The sequence below is a fragment of the Salvia hispanica genome, chromosome 2, assembly GCF_029641045.1.
Source record: "Salvia hispanica isolate PSC_SH4W2 chromosome 2, Shi_PSC_v1, whole genome shotgun sequence".
NCBI lineage: Eukaryota > Viridiplantae > Streptophyta > Magnoliopsida > Lamiales > Lamiaceae > Salvia > Salvia hispanica.
Window position 1 is genome coordinate 10,171,008 of NC_142693.1, and position 20,706 is coordinate 10,191,713.

The 20,706-nt window shown below is 38.7% G+C and overlaps 2 protein-coding genes across 4 annotated transcripts; both read left to right on the top strand.

Moving 5' to 3' along the window:
• The first annotated feature begins 500 nt into the window (after positions 1-500).
• Positions 501-12,582, top strand: LOC125200842 (protein serine/threonine kinase). Of its 3 annotated transcripts, XM_048098640.2 has the most exons (17): positions 501-587; positions 661-796; positions 878-963; positions 1,040-3,160; positions 3,346-3,673; positions 3,744-3,959; positions 4,057-4,129; positions 4,215-4,420; positions 4,493-4,555; positions 7,645-7,850; positions 7,940-8,051; positions 8,296-8,814; positions 11,236-11,525; positions 11,600-11,843; positions 11,920-11,993; positions 12,074-12,209; positions 12,272-12,582. In XM_048098640.2, the coding sequence occupies exons 2-17, from the start codon at positions 665-667 to the stop codon at positions 12,419-12,421; spliced, it is 4,956 nt and encodes a 1,651-aa protein (XP_047954597.1). In that variant the 5' UTR covers positions 501-587; positions 661-664; the 3' UTR covers positions 12,422-12,582. The 3 variants fall into 3 exon arrangements, with proteins under 3 accessions (XP_047954597.1, XP_088920591.1, XP_047954598.1); XM_089064465.1 differs by having other exon boundaries at positions 517-796; XM_048098641.2 differs by having other exon boundaries at positions 517-796; positions 4,493-4,546.
• Positions 12,583-18,312: 5,730 nt separating this feature from the next.
• Positions 18,313-20,249, top strand: LOC125208438 (uncharacterized). Its single transcript, XM_048108055.2, has 5 exons — positions 18,313-18,568; positions 18,656-18,843; positions 19,308-19,397; positions 19,478-19,529; positions 19,902-20,249. The coding sequence occupies exons 1-5, from the start codon at positions 18,313-18,315 to the stop codon at positions 20,048-20,050; spliced, it is 735 nt and encodes a 244-aa protein (XP_047964012.2). The 3' UTR covers positions 20,051-20,249.
• The last annotated feature ends 457 nt before the right edge of the window (positions 20,250-20,706 follow it).

The following is a 20,706-nucleotide window of genomic DNA, read 5'->3' on the forward strand; positions in this document are numbered from 1 at the left end:
AGAGAAAACTCATTTAGTCTATATACTTCACACCAGTTGTTCACACAACCGATGTGGGAATTGAGTCTGTAACATTCGGCCAACTTTCTTGTTGGTCACGACTAGTTCTTTGCTAGGCCACAACTCCGAGTTCTCGTTGGTCACAATGAATTCTTTGCTCGGCCACCACTCTGTGAGTCACCACTCTGAGTCGGCCCTAAACGTACTCGTTAGTCACGTCGAGTTTGTTGCCTGACCACCACTCCGAATGGTATGAACTCTCAATAAAAGCATCAATTGATACAGACCAAATAACAGAACTCAGTAAAAAATAAACTAACATGTTAGGCCCATACTAGTTATCCTCACGACCAATGTGTGAATTGAGTGATACTCTTCCCATCCGCGAATAGGAGTCTCATTTCGTTTTGAGACGAGTTTTAGAAAATATTAACAAAAATGAATGAAAAAAAGTTATGGTATATGAATCCCAAAAATGAGAGTATTGTATTTTTCTAATTAAAATGTAATCATCCAAAAAAATGGGTGTAATGGAGTTCGTCGTTCATTTACGCCTGGACTATACGGTGTTGTTTACTAGATGAGAAGTAAGATCTGAAAAACATTTCAAAGTCTGGGTTTTGTTTATGGTGATAGTTGATACAAACATCATTTGATCAGGAAAATGGATAGTGCCGCAAAAATGTGTTTGGAGTGTCTTCAACGGCGTATCGAAGCTGATTTTTCTGGCAGACTCACCTTCCTCCACAGCGTCTCCGACTGTCCGCTCCCCTTCGCCTCAGCGGCTGTCGTACAGGTTCTCTCCTCGAGTTGTAATATGTTGCCTTAGCTATTGACATATGATGAGTGACGACCTTTTCCCCCCAATCGAATGCAGGTCTCCAATTCCGACCTAGCCACGCCGCCGCAATTCGTTTTCAATTATGTGCCTTATCGCACCACCGATTGCTTCTCAAAATACGTGTATGTTGGATTTCGCCTCTATTTATTTTTTCAAAGTTGGGGGAACTGATTTTGTTTACAAATTGAATGTATGCAGTGATGAATTTTGTGCAATTGAAGGAGACATCGCAGAGTCGTCGTCTACTGTGAAGCAAGTTCAAGCAGAGGTCAGTGTTGGAATTTCTAGTGATACAAGTTCTGATTTAGATACTGCATCAACTGAATGCCGCCATTTCTCCAATGGTCGCGTCCTTGATGGTTGTGCAACGTGTAAAATTTCCACTAGGTTTTCTTGCTCGAGGGCAATTACTTCATTGGCTCCAACTGCACTCATTGGCCCTGTATCCTTTGAGTTATTTGAAGAAATTGCTTCGAGTTTCTCATCTGGCTCATTTGAAGGCCAGCTTTTGCATTCACTGTGTCAACTTATAGAGGGAAAATCTGCTGGACGAGACGGTGCAAACTTTCTCAGTTTGCTGGGGCTGCCATCATTTAAAGAGAATGGCTTTCCTGGCTGCATAAGGCATCCAAACATTTGTCCAATTTTAGGAATGCTAAAGTCACCTACAGATATTTGTCTGGTGCTTCCAAAGACACCATTTACCCTCGAAAACATTATGCACTACAGCCCTGCTGCCTTACAATGTGATTGGAAGATACAATTTCTTATCTACCAGCTGCTTTCAGCTCTATCTTACATGCATGGTCTAGGCATTGCTCATGGAAATTTAAGCCCCTCCAACATTCTGCTGACCGACACATCTTGGTGTTGGTTGCAAATTGGTGAGAAGCAGCTGCTGAACTCAGTTTTGGATCCAAGTAGCAAGTCTCTTGATCTTTCTATTGGTAGTCATTGTTTCGAAGGCTGTCCTTCCCATGCCCTTTATGCTGATTTAAGCCTCTTAAACTCTGTAAATTGGCAATCTTGTTTCTATAGCTGGTGGAAAGGGGAGCTGAGCAATTTTGAGTATCTTCTCGTTTTAAACAGATTGGCAGGAAGGAGGTGGGGTGACCACACATTTTACTCAGTCATGCCTTGGGTTATTGATTTTAGTGTCAAACCTGATGAAAATAACATTGCTGGTTGGAGAGATCTTAGCAAGAGTAAGTGGCGCCTAGCAAAAGGTGATGAACAGTTGGATTTCACTTACTCCACATCTGAAATGCCTCATCATGTGTCTGATGAGTGCCTTTCTGAACTCGCTGTTTGCAGTTATAAGGCCAGGAGGTTGCCTTTGAGTGTTTTAAGACAAGCTGTTCGTTCAGTTTATGAACCCAATGAGTACCCCTCTAACATGCAAAGATTGTACCAGTGGACGCCTGATGAGTGTATTCCTGAATTTTATTGTGATCCACACATATTTAACTCTCTGCATTCTGGTATGCCTGATTTGGCTGTGCCTTCATGGGCAGGAACTTCAGAGGAGTTCATTAAGCTGCATCGAGATGCTCTTGAAAGCAATCGAGTTTCCCTCCAAATACATAAATGGATTGACATCACCTTTGGCTACAAAATGTCTGGTGAAGCCGCTATTGCTGCTAAGAATGTGATGTTGCCAGCATCAACCTCCAATTTACCAAGGTCTACAGGCCGCCGCCAGCTTTTTAGCCAACCTCACCCTCCACGTCAAATTGCTCATAGGAAAACCCATCACAACAACAATGGGCAACCTGAAAACAATAGTCAATCAGAAGTAGACTCTGTTGAGGGTGGGGATTTTCTTATTAAGACTAATCATTTAAATAAATTGGAAGAAGCAACTTCTTTCTGTGAGAAATCATGGCATTTAGATCCTTGTTATAATGTTCATTCTAGTGACTGTTCGAAGAATAACACCAGTGAAAATGAACTTTCGACTGATATTGATAGAAATGTATCACCTACAAAACCTGACTCTACAAGGAACTGCTGTGAGAAATCAACTATCGACTCAAATTCTCTTCTTGAGAATATTGAGGAGGGTGATGACTCAGTTGGTTATCAAGAACTAACGCTTTGGAGGCAAGCATGCTCCCCCAAGATAAATTCCAAAAGAGCTGCTGATGATATATTTTCCGTTGGATGTATTTTAGCAGAACTTCATATGGGAAAGCCACTTTTTGGTTCCAGTTCATTGGCTTCGTATTTAGATAGTGGAATCCTACCATGTTCAGTGCAAGATATCCCCCATCATATGAAAGTTATTGTTAAAGCCTGCATTGAGAATGATTGGAAAAGGTAAGATGACCACCCCTTATCATGTGCCTCCTTCATCCACACCCCCCATAAAAAAGAAATAAATAAATCCACTATAACAAAATAAATAAATACAAATCTGTGTATACATCGTGAATAGTCAAATCTATAAATTTTTCACCAGTGTTCTTTTAGCTGAACTGCTGCCTTTCCATTTACTTTCTTAGGAGGCCTTCTGTCAAATGCCTTCTAGAGTCTCCTTACTTCTCAAAATCAGTGAAATCATCCTACTACTTTTTAGCTGCATTTCACTGCCTCTCAAGAAATGATTTGCGTCTTCAATATGCTGCAACATTTGCAAAACAAGGAGCGCTGAAAAGAATGGGAGCTTTTGGTGCTGCGATGTGTGCTCCTTATTGCTTACCTCTCATAGTAACTTCTGCTTCAGATGCCGAAGCTGAATGGGCTTATTTGCTGCTGGCAGAATTCCTTAAATGTCTGAAATCCGAAGCAGTGATGAAATTTGTTGTGCCATCTGTCCAGAGAGTTCTACAGGCATGTTAGATCACTTTTATTCATATGTTTCGTTCCCTCTGGTTCTAATTTTATGTTGTTTTTCTTTTAGGGTGCAGGGTACTCACACTTGAAGGTTTCTCTTCTTCAAGGCTCATTTATGCAGGAGCTATGGAATAGGATTGGGAAGCAAGCATACTTTGAGATAATACACCAGCTTATTATATCAAATTTGTGCATTGCTCCTCATAAAAGTTCAACATCTGCAGCTTCTGTTCTGCTGATTGGGTTTAGCGAAGAGCTTGGTGTACCAGTTACAGTTCATCAGGTTTAGTGTCTCGTGATGTAAATGCAACCAAATCTATCCTAGAAGGATTAAAAATACTCCATGTTTATGTACTGAATACTGTTATTCAATTGCGCAGACGATTTTGCCTCTAATGCTCTCTTTTGGAAAAGGAATATGCAATGACGGAATTGATGTGTTGATTAGAATTGGTATGTTCCTGATATTTGGATGCTAAACTATGTTGTTTCCAAAAATGTGCGGTCAAGTTACAAAGTAGTTTCTCTTGATATATAGGTGGACTTATTGGGGAAAAGTTCGTTGTGAAACAAATTCTGCCATTGTTAAATACTGTCGTCAATTCATGTATCTGTACTTTGAGTGTTAGTAAACCTGAACCAGTTCAGAGTTGGGGATCTTCAGCGCTGATAGATTGTCTGACAACACTAGATGGCCTTGTTCCTGTTTTGACGACTGAGACAATTGTTAAGGAGCTGATTGAGGTACAACTTTCGGACTACATATTTTCAGCACAGACTGAAGTAGTAACCAGAGTGAACTTTGAACTCATGCAGGACAGAGATTCCCCCTACGTTAAGATTATCATGCACCGAGACATTGGAATACAGGTGCGTCAGGTAATTCTCTATTATATTCTTAAAGCATGAAAATTTATGTTTTATTGGCATGTCATTCACACTTTGCAAGGATTGTTAGTACTTCCCTTTTTATATGTTTTTTGTTCGTGATTGTGCTTCCATGGTACCACCAGATTGCATTTTCTCTTCAAAAACCCCCCAACTTTGCAGGTTATGATTTACTTCCCACTTGATATAATTCGACATCAGAACGATGACTCAACTTGTTCGATAATTAGGCAGATCAACCCCCAAAAATTCCACCTCAGTTAAACTATAATACATCTAAGAGTTCGGTAAGCTGACTCATAGTTTCGATGCTGAATTATGTCAAGCGGGACATAAATCAAATTTTACACGAAATTGGGTTCTTGAATAGAAAATGTAAAAATCCAGAGACATTTTTTTCTTTCAAAAAACACTGAAAGTTGGAGAAACAAAATAGATTTATTATGTATTCTATACATATAAGGACTGGATAAAATAAACACTCATTTTAGACTAGAAAACTAGGGATCAGTTTTGGACCACAGTGATTCCATTACTTTGCTTAATGAATTCATAGTTCTAAATTCGAATTCCATGAGGGTGGAAATTTCCAGGTTTATTTCATTATTTTTCACATCGAAGTCATGTTTCTGTTATAGAGAAGAAGTGAGGGAGAAGACAATGAATTGTGTTGAACTTGCGAATGTGATTTGAATAACAATTGCAAAGAGAATTAGTTGATAACTCCTTCAAATGAAGGCCTGCGGCAACATTCGTCCACAATACAAATTATATGCCCAACATACCACTCTAATCTCCTAGGATTTATATATATAATTCCTACAAAAGTTGAAAGAGATGACAATCATAATATGTAGCATTAACAGCTGCACTCCTCCACCAATTATCAACTGCCTAGTATTTGTTCCCCACTAACTCCAACTTCAAGCTTCATCAATAAATGACAACAACTCCACCTCCAAGTAACAGTTGCCTGTATTAATGCATATCAGTTTCACAGAGAATAAGTTATGCTTTACGGTACGTCATTCCTATTTTAAACGGTGTTTTAACCTTATCTTTCCCTATATATATGCATAGAACTATATGCTGGCAGCTTTGTCCATTAGGCAGGTTTCCTGCCCGGTAAAATAAACGATTTCCTTAAATGAAGAAAATGATTTGCTTGAATATATGAAAACATATTTGCTTGCCTATAACAGACTGATACAGTATCAGAGTGATAGATGGGCTTACCGTATGCATTCCCTAATATCTCAGCATATCACACAATTGACATGATAACGATGAAGAAGTTGCTGGACAATAATGGAGAGTTGAAAGATAGAAGATAATGATGATAGACAATAAACACAGATAAATTAAATAAAAGATAAATACTCCTCCTATGAGTAGAGGCATCCTTGGAAAAGGCCACAACAAAAGTAGTTGAACTAAACTTCATTTCTGAACACCACAAAAGTACAGAGTAAAGCCTTATACATAACACCTTGATAAAAACTCCAACCTGAATAAAATTAAAAGCTAAGTACTATTAAACTCTGGGATATAAGCTTATCTCTAACAAACTAATAGTAACAATTGCATAAATAATACTACCAACGCTATCTCGGGTTTTAAGAAATGTAAAGAAAATGGCTGGATAAAATTAGTGGAATGTGGGTCATACTTTTATATAACAGTTTTATAAGTAAATGAGTGGAATGTGGAGTCCATTTACCAAAATTAGTTAAAGATAAATGAGATGTATTTGTGGACGGACCGAAAAGGAAATACTCCCTCCGTCCGCGAATAGGAGTCCCGTTTCTCCATTTTAATCCGTCCGCGAATAGGAGCCCCGGTTCACTTTTATCATAAATGATAATAGGGTTCCACATTCCACTCACATTTCATTTAAACTAATATATACAAGGGGGACCTATATTCCACTATCTCTTTTCCACCCACTTTTCTTAACATTTCTTAAAACCTGTGTTGCCAAGGAATGGAACTCCTAATGGCTGACGGAGGGAGTATGAGACAAGTAATTGTGGACAGAGGGAGTAATAGCTAATAAAGTATAATGATACATATCTATATCACGGACAGTGCTTCATAAATGTAGAAAATGGTAGTTCAACTAAATAAATAGGAAAAGGAGCTCCATTCATAGTGGAAATATCATAGAGATAAGTAAGTTTACAATGTTTCAAAGTTTCTGTTCACTCATTTTCTCTCTTTTACCTAATGCAAGTCTTAAATTAAGGATATTTACATACCCCTTCCGTCCCATAGAAATAGATCAAATTCCTTTTTCGTCCGTCCCATACATGTCCATATCCATTTATGGGAACTTTTTGTCCTTCTATTTTACTTTTTCATTTATGGGCCCCACCATCCACTACATTATTTCAACTACTTTTTTCTTCTCCTCTCTTACTTTACCAATTAGGCATTAAAACCTGTGCCATCCCCAATTAGCCTATTTCTATGAGACGGAGGGAGTACTTGATTTCATTCTTTGTGCATGAATTAGATTCTTTTCTGGGGTTTTGAAGGCTGAATGTAGAAGGTCTCAATCTTATTATTGTCATTGTCTTAAATTAAGAATCTTTACATACTTGATTTCCGGCATTCCGCCTTTGTGCATGAATTAGATTCTTTTTCCCCTGGTTTAAAGGTTGGAGGTAGAAAGTGTCAATCTTATTATTATCACTGAATCTTGTACTCCCTCTGTCCCATAAAAATAGAGACATTTGGGACGGCACAGGTTTTAATGCATAATTGGTAAAGTATGAGAGAGATAGAAAGGAAAAGTTATTGGAGTATGTTAGTGGAGAATGGGGTCTTCCTCATAAGAGAGAAAGGTTACCAAAAATAGAAGTGGACTAGTTTTATGGGATGTACCAAAATGGAAAGAGTGTCTATTTTTATGGGACGGAGGGAGTATTTGAGTTATTCAGCAAATTTTCATAATCATATCATGATATCAGTCCAGCAGATCCAGTTTGTGACCTGTGGCATTGCTCTCTGTATTAGTAGTATGCATTGAAAGTTTAGCATTTTCAAACATTGTGCCTACTGATTACTTTGTTTGGCAGAATGCTACCAAGAGTCTTATCAGAGTTTGCCAGCAGATTGGCCCAGATTCAACTGCATTGCATGTTCTACCAAAACTAAAGGAGTTATTCGATGAGTTTGCTTTTTCTCAGAAGAACACATATTCTGTCAATTTGACTGGGAACATGTCAGGGTCTAAAGTGAAAGTGGGTGAGGAAGATTGCATTGAAAACCGAATGGACTTGGTGTGAGTCTCCGTCTCCTTCTAATAAATTGTTGATTAAAGATGCCGATGCGTAAGCTTAGATACAAGTAAAAGAAAGTGACTCTCGGCAGGTTACTTTTGTATCCTCAATTTGCTTCTCTACTTGGAATAGAGAGACTCCGCCAGTGCTGTGCTACATGGTTGCTCATTGAGCAGTTCCTTTTACGACATCATAATTGGAGGGTATGATATTTTATTCTTACTAATTTTGTTCGCATAATATAATATAAATTTTTTAGCCATTGCCAGAAAATATTGTGTACCCAAGCTGAAGAGGGAAATTTACTTATAGTAATCTACTTGTTCAAAGTAGAGTAACTAACCACTAAACCAGTATGGTAATTCTTCAACAAACAGTGCCAGATTTTGAATTACTAATGCTACTAAATTAACTTCTGTTATTTGCACTTAGACCTTTGTTTTTCAGTGGGAATGTGCAGGGGATTCCTATCGAAGTGTTCCAGATAGCCCAAGTGGTAGACGACTCTCTCAGAAGGGCTCAGCATCTGAAAACACATCTGCCAAACTCTTACTCAATGGGGTTGGATGGTCAAGACCACAATCACAGGGTAAAAAGAGTACCAAGACCATCACACCGAGTAAAAGTATGTATGAGTTGTACCAGAATCCGGCTGAGAGGATTGGAACAACTTCAAGTTTAGGACTGCAGGAACCTTGGTATTGGTTTCCTAGTCCTGCATCTAATTGGAATGGGCTTGATTTTGCAACTCGTGCTGGAGGTCTAAAGGATGAACTTCCATGGAAAATCAGAGCATCTATCGTACAATCTGTTCGTGCACATCATGGAGCTCTGAGATCTTTTGCTGTTTGTCAGAATGAGTATACTGTTTTCACAGCAGGAGTTGGGCCAGGATTCAAAGGAAATATTCAGAAGTGGGATTTGTCAAGGGTGGACTGCATGTCAAGCTATAATGGTCATGATGAGGTTTGTGTCAGTGATACCGATATGCATCTTAATAGTTTATTAGTTGTTTAGCTGTCATTAGTTTGTTAAAGATAAGTTTATCTCTTAAGAGTTTTATTTGGATTAGGAGTCTTTGTTTGATTAGGAGTCACTAATATATTTTTAGAGTTTTATTGAAGTTGAAGTCATTTATAGAGTCTCTAAAATAGGGCTTGCTCAGAATTATAGTTTGGTTCAACTTGCTGTGGCTTTTTCGGAGGATGGCCTCTTAGTCATAGGAGGAGTATTTAACTTTTATTATATTCATCTTATTTTTTTCGTTCCACGCCTTCTTCATTGTTATCATGTCAATTGTGCGACACGCTTCGTATGCTGAGATATTAGTGAATGTTTATGGTAAGCCCACCTATCACTCTATATCAAATGGTGTGGTGAACGTACCTTGCGGGAGGGAGTATGTAGTATGTACCTTGCATGAGGGAGAACATTGACGGATCAGAGAAGGCGATTGAGGATCTGTATGCAGACGTACAGGGAGACTTCCAGATGGTGCTCACTATCTGCGAGCGCATGCAACGGCACCTTGCCACATAGTCTAACCATCCGCCCCCACCATTGCTTGCGAAAGTAGCCCCCACCCACGTCTTTTCCCATAGAGATTTCAACTTACAATGCAACAAGTAAACCAGCCACTCTGTTGCAGTCATGCCCTCCACCACCGCCACCACTACCACCTCAGCGCAAGAAATTCCATTACTTGTGGTTCCACCTCCTGACATTGCGCCTAGCACCCCTGCAGTCCAACCGTCCTCAACCACCACCACCACAATTTGGGACAACACCTTAGATGTCGCCACAGCCTGCCGCAATCGTGGTTTGTTTTGGTGCAATCATGCCTCACTGTGCCACAGCCACCACCCCAACCATAGACACTGTCGCTACCTCCATTCTATCCATTGTCCTCCATCCAACTGTCCATGCCCGTGGCTTCGGCTCGTTGTGCAGTTTTCGTTCCTTGCTCTTTTGGAGTTTCAGCGGATATAAACATTGACTCATGTTACCAAACATGAACCCCTGTGGTCAGTTTTCACTGCAGCCTTGTGGGCAAGGCTTCAGCATAAATCTTACTAGTTTATGAGTTATTTAGATGTCATTAATTTCTATACTAAGTTTATCACTTAGAGTTTTATTTTGTTTTCGAGTCTTTGTTTGACCAGGAGCCTAGTATTTATCTTTTGAGTTTTATTCAAGTTGCAATCTTTTTATAAATAGGGCTTTGTTCCCTAGTTTTGCATTATTCAGAAATAAGGTTTGGTTTAGCTATTCTTTTGTGGCCTTTTCGAGGAGTATATATCTTTTATTATATTATTTGTTTATATTTTGTTCAACCTCTTCTTCGTTGTTATCATATCAATATTGCGATATGCTGATATATTAGGGAATGTTTTTGGTATGCCTGCCTATCACTCCGTATAAGTCATAGCCTATTGGTTAAGTTACTTTTTTTGTGTAATAACTTGATATCCAGATAATAACTAGTAAGAGATAAGTTATTATGCAACATGGATGCAGCATTAACTTCTTCAATCTGCTTATTCACAACTTTTCCTTTCTACTTTCTTTTCCTTATTCAAGTCTTTAAAATAAATAACCTGAAATCTGTAGTGTAAATTCCTTTGAAGTAAGAGTAAAGGTTAATTTTAGTCCTAAACATATGACCAAAATATGAATTTGGTCCAAAAATTCACTTTTTGAAAATTAGGTCAATTGGTCCTTTTTTGACAGTTCCGTCAAAAAACTAACGGTTATGCCACTGTGCAATTAGCATTGACCGTTAGTTTTTTATAGAACCGTCATAAAAAAGGACTACGACATTTTCATTTGTTATGGACCCGTTTTTCAAAAAGTGAATGTTTTGACCCTAATTCGTATTTTGGTCATATGTTTAGGACCAAAATTGACCATTACTTGAAGTAAACACAACCAATCCCTAATCCCTGAACTATTGATAAATTCACATCCTTTCCACAATAACCGGTTTATAAAAGACTATTAACTATATGTTCCCAGATCTAGTTCCAATTTTCTCTGTCTGGATGAGTTATGGTGTGTGCATTTTCTGTTTCTCTTGCTTCCTTTTTCCAAATGGTTCTGTTGCCAAATTATGTGTAAAATTGCCATATGTCTATTTTGGATTGCATTTTCGTATACCTCTAAAATTAATATTAACTATTCTTGGTAGGGCATGTTCTTTGTTGTGAATTTTGCTTAAGATTCTACACATTATTTATGGTTGGAATGATGGTTGACATTTGCATGGTCTGTTACAGAGTTGCTTCATCTAATAAACTCCTTTAGCTTTGGTGCTCCATGTGAATCCTAAAAAGACACTTGCTAGTTGGAAATTCTTATGCCTCTGTTACTGCCTGATTCCTTTGACAGGTTGTGAATGACATTTTCGATTTGGCATCCTCTGGACGCGTAGCTTCTTGTGATGGAACAGTACATATATGGAATGGACAGACTGGAAGACTAATTTCTATGTTCTCTGAACGATCTTTGGCATCCTCGACACAATTGGCAGAAAGAGATGAAGATAACATGCTTCATTTTAATCCATTACCAAGTGGAATGCTTAGTAGTTCTTTTCACGGGAATTCTTCTTACACTACTATGGACTATCTGGGGTTCAGTGATAGACTTATTGTGGGTACTGGAAATGGATCTCTAAGGTACTTGAATAATTTGACCACAAATACACTTTGTATCCACCACATTCTTATCTAATTGACTATTTTGGGCACAGATTCATTGATGTCAATCAAGGTCAGAAACTTCATCTATGGAGGAGTGAATCTGTTGATTCTGGTTTCCCTCCCCTTATATCATCCATTTGCTCATCTAGCTCTGTTAGAATGTCTCCCGAGGAAAGTATGGCATTTCCCTCGTGGATTGCAGCTGCGTCCAGCACTGGGCAATGTAGGCTGTTTGACTTGAGAAGTGGAAAGATTATTTCTTCATGGCAGGCTCATGATGGATATGTGACAGAGGTATGGACTGGTATGAGTATCCAAATGCTTAAAAGATAGTAGTAGTGTTTTGACATGATATTTTGAATTGTTGCAGCTGGCTGCAACTGCAGATTATCAGCTTGTTTCTAGTTCTCTTGACAAGACTCTGCGAATATGGGATTTGAGAAGGTAATCCTTGAGCTTAAGTAATTGTGTTGCTTACAGTAAGATGCTGTTTGCTTAGGGGTCTAGCTAATGTATGTTGATAGGAATTGGAGCGCGGAACAGAGAGTATTCAGAGGATACAGCGATGGGGTTTCTGGTTTCTCAGTGTGGGGGCAAAACATAATCTCAATATGTAGAAATAAAATCGGCCTTTCTTCTTTACAAAGCCCTGCCGATGAAGTAACTCTCTCTCTCTCTCTCTCTGGTGATGGATTTGATTTGATTAGTATGTAATGCAACAGGATGGGCAGTATCGTGCGAGCCTTCAGCATGTGTACATGGCAGATGGGGAAGCAAAGAATGCGTCGGTGCTGTCTGCAATTACTATTCTACCCTTTTCGCGCCTTTTTCTTCTAGGAACAGAAGACGGCTATTTGAAAATTTGTTGTTAGTACCATTTTCATATACGAAACACCCTGGCCTCGTATTTATTAGGAATTTCTGAGCCCACACCCTAGTTTTATCGTGTACAAAATTGTAAAACAACAAAAAAAAACTAGTACTTGTATTTGTTATTCACTACTTGAGTTGATGAAAATAATTATTTCGAATGTTTTGGGAATTTCACTTAATTATATTGAAACAGTTGAATGTACTCTCCTTCTTGCGGAATTGTAAAAAATGAAGGAGAAACAAGAGAATTATTGCGCTTTTATGTTAATGATTCTTACCTTCGACCATCGTCGCTGGGGTTTTGCGAATTGAATTAGTTTATATTTCATCTGTTTCAAGAAATATGACCTCTTTGATGAGCAATATGGATTTATGCAGTTTTATTTTGTTTATTAACTGGGGAGAGAGTAAAGTACATTAGTAAAATAAAGTAGAGATAAAATTGTTATATTTAGTAAGAGATAATTTTGTTCGGGATAAATCAAAAAAAAGTAAGTCATCTTTAAAATAGATTAAGAGCGTCTCCGGTGGCGCCCCTCCCACTAGGAGTTCCCACAAAACTGTCTGCCACGTATCACTAGCCCCTCCCATTCCACTGCCACATCACTAGCCCTTCCAACTGCACTAGAACTTCCCACTAGGACTTTCCGCAATTATTCAATTTTTAACAGTTTATAATTTACGGAATTAAAATGTCGACATGGAATACGGGATAATTCAAAAACTTCATTAAAAATTACATAATTTTAAAAAAAATTACATAATACCCTCGGCTCTCACTCCTCCTCGTCCCCGTCGCCCGTGCCGCTGCCGCCTCCGACGTGCCCGCCCCCCATCTCGACGCCATAATCATCAATGGGTGGCATTCCTAAATCGCGCCGACATTGATCGACCACATCCTTGCACAGCCTTTTGTACACAGGATCGTGGGTGTTATACCACTTACTCGTGCTCTGCATCAGGGTCTTCGTTAGCTGCGCGCGGGCGAGACGGTTGTTACCTGGGTCTTCTGGGGCCTCCGATTCGACCTCGTAGGACCCGCTGCCGCTGCCGCCTCCCCTCACCATCCGCTGTGCAGCCTTTTGTCCCATCGGGCGACGACGACGGCGAGAGTCTGTTCGTGGTAGCGGGGCCACTTCCTCGGCTTCGGGGAGCTCGTGCGAACCAACACTGCTGCTGTACTCACCGGAAGAGTTGATCTTCGTCCGCTTCCAGCCCGAGTCGACACCCACAGCAAACTTTTGCGAGTCCTTGACCACGAGAAAGGCCTCCCATTGGTCAAACTCTTTGAACTTCAATTCTTTGTCGGGGTACTGGGCCAAGGCTCGTCTCCGGACATCATCCTCAGACATGCCGCTGGTTGCCATGCGCATGTCGTTGTGGTAGAGGGCGGCAAAACGACTGAGCTTAGGCCTCAACCGAAGCCACTGTTTCCGGCATTGCTCGGAAGTGCGAGCCTTCGCCCCAGACGGTTTGCAGACGCGGTAGGCCTCACTAATGCGATGCCACAATCGGTCAACATACTGGTTCGGCCCGACATAGGGATCCTCTACTACCCCGACCCAGGCCTTCGCAAGCGCGACATTTTCCCACACCGTCCAGATCGTCCTCCTCTCCTCCGCCTCATCCTCACCCTCCTCCTCCTCTGTTGTAGCCCCCGTGTTCGAGGAAGAGCTCGACACTTTGCCCTTGCCCCTACCTCCGCCCCTGGTCTTGCCCTTGCCTTTGCTCCTGCTCCTTGCAGCAGGCTCCGCCTCATCGGGAGTCTCACGGATCGGCGATAGCCCCAAATCCGCTCCCAGCTCCTCAAAAGAGAAAGTCTCGATGCCGGCGTACTAAGTCTCCGGAACAGTACTATGGGAATCGTCGGCCAACAAATCTATATATGGGCGATAGAAAGATTCCCTAGGCGTTCTCGGGCTCCTGTGCTGCATCGACCCACCCACCGCCATATTTGGCGGCGTACCGCCCATCCCCACTGCCCCGGGCATCATCCCACCCACCCCCGCCATAATTGACGGCATACCGCCCATACCCGCTGCCCCTGGCATCATCCCACCGACGCCCGCCATATTTGACGGCGTACCGCCCATCCCCGCTGCCCCGGTCATCATCCCACCCATCTGACTCATCAACTGGAACATATTGTAGAACATTTGGGGATTCATCCCCCCCATCCCCGCCATCTGGGGATTCATCCCCGCAAATTGGGGATTCATCCCCGCATAGTTTCCTTCTGTTCCGGTGGGAACTGGGGGTGTGTCTCCGCCGCTCGTGGGTGGGGAATTCCTATTGTACTCCATTGTAGTAGAAATGAAATTTGTTGATTAGAGAGATAAACTTGTCAACACAAGTGGTGTGAATGAAATGAAGTTGGGGGAGCCCTATTTATAGAGTTTATTAAAAAAAACAAAAAAAAAGAAATTAAAATCTCGGACGTCCGACCTTCGCCACTGTGGCGGACGTCCGGTCGGACATGCGCGTGAGGGGCGAGCCCATGGGAAGGGCACTCGGGACGGGCGTGGGCGGACGTCCCACCCACTACGGCGGACGTCCGGTCGGACGTCGGCGAGGGGCGACCGGGATGTCCGCCGGTGGAGACGCTCTAAGAACTAGGTTATTCTGTAGCTTGTCAAAATAAGAAGTGACTTGGACAAAATGAAACAAAATGGCTGGGTATATTAATGTTTGGATTTTTGTGATTATTTTTTAATTGAGGTTGTTGAATATCAAAAGCTTATTACATGAAATCCATAAACTTCAGGATAGGTATCCTACATCAGTACCGAATTCTTTCTGGTCAAAGAATTTCTTTCTAATTGCTCAGGAACAATTAAAAACAAACTTCCTGTTCGTTAATGTGTTTGCTCGCGGCATCTGCGTTCCAGAAGGCACTCCTCTCTTTCAAGAGGATTCGCGGCATGTCAAGCCCCGATAAGGTTTTTCTCCTTGCATTGAATTAAACAATATTATGTCTGGAAGAGGACTCGAACCTCCATGCCTTTAGCACGAGATTTTGAGTCTCCTCCATAAAATAAGAACATCCCCCACATTCAAACCCATTTTCTTACTATTAGCAAGGACTTGGGAAAATTGTAATAGATGTCCCTGATGCTATTCCTGTAATAGGATCGCCTCTAATAGGATTACTGCGCGGAAGTGCTAGGTTGTGGGATAATCCAACTAAACTCATTTATATGGGCTAAAAGTAATAACATGAGTCGTGTATCTTCTCGACAGACTTTGGCCACAACAGGCAACGCACATGACAGCGTACACGACGACATGACCCTTTCAATCTCTCTCTCTCTCTCATTAATTAATGTGTCATATGGGGTCTATAAACTCAGTCTGGATCACCTAATTCTTTTCCTACACCATCTCCTGCTTATGGTGTAAGAAAAGAATTAGGTGATCCTCACTTCTATAAACTTATTTATACGACAATATGGCCCACTCAATCTCTCTCTATATTATTAATTAATGTCTCAAACGATGGGGCTATACTGAATCTAATTTTGTCATTTATGCATAAAAACAGAGGAATCTATATTCATCTATACATTTACAACCTACATTAATTTATACATTACTCACACAAATTCGAACACATTACGTTGGCGCGCCCTAGTTCGTGGGGCGAACAGTCTAGGGGTGCTTAAACGGTTCTCCAATTCTTGGTTAACCGGTACTGTGACCGGTTAATTGAGGAACCAGGAACTGAAAAACCTATTCCAGTTTCGGTACGGGTTCCATTTATTAAAAAACAACAAGTTTCAGTTCTAACCGGAACTGACCGGTTCCTAACTAGAAACCAGATCACAATTCAATTTTTTTTTATAATTTAAGATACTTATAAATCTAACTTAATTGAATTAATACTGAATTGAAATAAAATAATTTGAAACGGTGAGTGATTTTTTTTATATTTAAACCATGTTAAATTTGCGAACTATGTTTTCTCAAATATTTAAAATGTTTAAACCGTGATGCTTTGAATGTACGATTATTTCCCCAATCCAATTTAGAAGAATTAACTACAATGAGTAGGACATCATAAGTTTGTTTTTCATCTCCATAAAAGCTTATATAAATAAAATATCATTTCATATGATAGAAATTTAACTTTGTAACAAATTTGATGTAACAATTCATTTAACATACGATTTTAACGTGTTTGTGAATAATTGATTAATTGTTTCGTTTTAAACCAAAAGGTCACAACAAGATCAATTAATATTGAAAATTCCATTAAATATTTGTTTAGCCAAAAAAGGGAAAATGAACTTCAATTTTAAAACTCCTTTTTTTCTGAAAAAAGCAAAATTTTAGAACTTTTTTGTAAAGAATTGCCAACATAAACTAGTCCGACCTACTATTTGTTACTCCCCCCGTCCGTGAAATGTTGTCCAGTTTTGTCATTTCAGTCCGTCCGTGAAATGTTGTCCACTTTGTTTTTTTTTTTCTTCCATTTTTGATGAATGGACCTTACTTTCTACTAACTCATTACACTCACATTCTATTATAAAACAAATATATAAATGTGGGGCCTACATTCCACCAACTTTTTCCACTTACTTTTTGCCATATTTCTTAAAACCCGTGCCGAGTCAAACATAGACAATATTTTGCGGACAGAGGGAGTAATTCGTTTAATGATTATAGTATTACACTTGACATCACGCTTAGTCTTACCCATCAATTAAGGACATGAATATTATTGTATCGTTATTTTGTATGTTTTGTGTGTTTATTTGAATTTTTAGGTATTGTGTGTTATATTTCTAGATGTTGGATTATTATTATTTTAGTATTAAATTAATTAAAATTACAAATAAATTTGGATTAAAATTACACATCGGTTTCGGTTCGGAACCGAAACTAACCGGTTCTTAACCAGCTGGTTCCAATCGGTTCCGATTATGGAATTTAAGAAAAATTGAGACCGGTCAACCGGTCCAGTTAGAACCGAAACCGGCTGAGTAAGCATGCCTAGCGAACACCGTGTTGGTCCACTGCCCGAATTTTTTTCAAATCGCCCCTGGGCTTCCCGCTCTTCTAGGAACACTACTCCAAGCAAGTTAGAAAGGATAAATAGAGATACATATACGCTTCAATCATCAAATTTTCTCCAGAAGTTTATTATACACCAAGACATGAAATGATCTTCTATTTATTGCTTTTCCGACGCCCTCTTATTTCCTTTCTGCTACTTCTTTTATATGTTTGAGCATAGGTACGGGCTCTTTTATTTATTAATTTTTAAATACAGTCAATTCTTCTTTTTAAATAATTTTACTTTTAATATACTAAGAGTTAATTAAAACTTCCTTTATTAATAAGAATTCTGTGTTTCTACCTTGCATAATCTATAGATCTATAAATATATAAAGCCATAATTTTTTAGCTGGCTAAATTTACCGCCATCTTTAATAAAAAAATTGCAATGTTATGTTAAAATATTAGAAACAATCTAGAAACGTAGTATATCTTTATCTTTAAGTTTATATGACAAAACAAAATTAAAAGATGTTGATACACTGATTGATCAGTTTAGGGTTAAAAACATGCGATGATATTTTATTTTTTAACCTATATACATTTAAACAAAAACAAGAAATAAGGAAGAGAACAGAACATGAAATAATATAATTTTATTCGTTTTCAAAATTTATACTGAAAAAACTTAAATTAAAAAAAGGCGAAAATGTGTGCTTACTAAAAATAGAAGAGAGATGCATGAAAGAAAAGAGCAACAGAGAGTGGTAAACGAAAATGAAATGAAACGTTTGGTCCATTGATTATGAGGTGAATCGCCACCTTCAATCATTAACTGAATAAAAAAACAAAAAGACTAATTTCCAACATTTTGGAGGATAATGGTAAAGCAATGGAGTTAGCTGAGAGGCGAGAAACAGGGAAAGAAGCAGAAAGATCTGAAGAAGAAATGGAAAAAGAAGCGGGTGGTGTGGTGGGAGTAGCAGAATACCGAGATGGCTACGAAGATTTGAGAAAAAAAGAAGAAAAATGTAACGAAAACGGAAATGAAATTGAATATGAAGATGGCGCGGGCGATGATGTATGCCCAATTTGTTTGGATACCTTCACTAACCCTTGCAGATCAAATTGCGGTCACTTGTTTTGTGGCAAGTTTTCACTTCATTCATATTTTTTTGATATATGCATGCACTATATTCTTATATATGGTTTGTGTGTGTGTGTGTGTTTATTAGGGGGTTGCATCCTACAATTGTGGATATATAGATACTCAATTCAACCCTGCAAATGCCCGTTGTGCTGTTGCCGAATCGTAAATCTGGAGCTCCAAACATCTGAAGAAGCCGGTTATAGCAGTGATGTTCGAAAGGAAGTGCAGCACTACAATGGCCTCTACATCTCTGGCCTCTTTGGTGCCCTCCATGTATGAAATCTCAACAATCTTTCCAATTCCTTGTTTTCATGCTATGCCGATTTATGTGTATTTTTGCCCCATAATTTGTAAATTGCTGATGTTGGCAAAAGTTGATACTAACAAGTCAAGTTGATACTTATTATTTATTAAAAATGAGAGTTAAGGGTGTCTACCAATTGAATTTTTTTAAACAAAACAAAGTTCCAAGAAAATCTTGAGAAAAATTAAGTAAAATAAACAATGATCTTGTTTAATGCTTTCTCATATTCTTATAAGCACTTGATTGTGTGGAAAAGAAACAGTCTATTTGAAAGCAAGATATAACTTACATGTAGGGTAGAGTTCAAAAATTGTTACAAGTTTTTTAGGAATATCTTCCTTCTGGTTTGTTTCCATTTGATACTTTATGATTAATCAACCTCTAGAATTCTAGCCTACAAATGTCGAATTTATGAGTGAATTTTGTTTGGCAGATATTACCCTTACTTATGGGGAGGGTGTTTAGAGTTCTAGTGGATCTTGATTATTTGAGATGCATCTACTACGTAATGTGCGTCATTGGGGTATGTAAGATCGTCGTGTTTGGCTGCATTTTGGTTAGTTCTACTAATTAATAATATTTGTTTTATGTATTCTCTTGTAGTTGTTTCTGGGGTTACTCTATGAACGGCTTGAGTTTGAGTTTCTACCAACTGGTATGTATCTTGGATTCAATTTCTTTTTTTCCTTCATTTTGTTTAAGGATCTTTAACTACCTTTTTCTCCATTGTGCTTATTCTATGAACAACTAGAATTTGAGTTTCTATCAACTTTTTCACTTTTTATTTTAAGGATCCAAAGTTTTATTTACATCGATAATAGCTCTACACACACGTACGCTTGTTTAACCATGTAAATTCTGTCATGCTCTCAACTATGGCTCATAACCTATCTATCTTTAGCTTGAAATTGAATAACACTCAAACTAGTATTGAGTTTAAGAATATATCCACACTAATGGAATAAGTAATGCATCAAAATATTTTATGTTTATTGAAACTTTGTGTATAATAGGTTTTTGTGGACAGGAGGGTTGGGAATCCAAAGAATGTTCGACCTGATTGCTAGCTTGCTTGTTGCTGCTCTTTTTCTCCTAGGTGTGGTGTATAGATGGATGCTTAAACGTCGTGCAAGGCTCTTGGTTGTTGTGGATACTTCACTCAGGAATGTCACTTGATTTTGTGCTATTTGATTGTAGAGTTATTAGAATAACATGTACAGCACCATTGTTATGTGTTGCATTGATATTTTTGTACCATTTGTAGCACATATAGGTAGTTTCAAGTTACTAACTGAATGTAAAAAGTGTGAATTTCATGTATATATAGTGTAACGTCGGTTGTAATGCTAGCATGTTTTTTTCTTACTTTCCTCATTTAAATGGTGAACTATATCTTTTTTAGTAATGTTACTTCAAATTTTCTTAAAATTATATGTGTTCAATATATAGAGATGGGAGTTCTAGTTTTAATTATGGAATTAATATATTTAGACAACGTTAAGTTTCTTGGATAAAATAGTCGTGAGGTACAATATAGAATAAGCTGAAACTGAATCTTTACTAAAGAAAAATATTATGTTTAGATTGTAAGCTTCTGTAAATTTGAAATTATGTTTGATTTATAATTTTGTACTCCCTCCGTCCCATAAAAGTTGAGTCGTATTCCTTTTTATTCCGTCGCAACAAAGTTGAGTCTTTTCCTTTTTTAACAAAAGACAAAACATCTAATCACTCTTACTTTATTCCATCATTTACTTTACTCTCTCTTATCTTTCCTACTTTTTTCATCTCTCCTATTTATTTAATATAAATTCTTAATCTCCGTGCCCAAA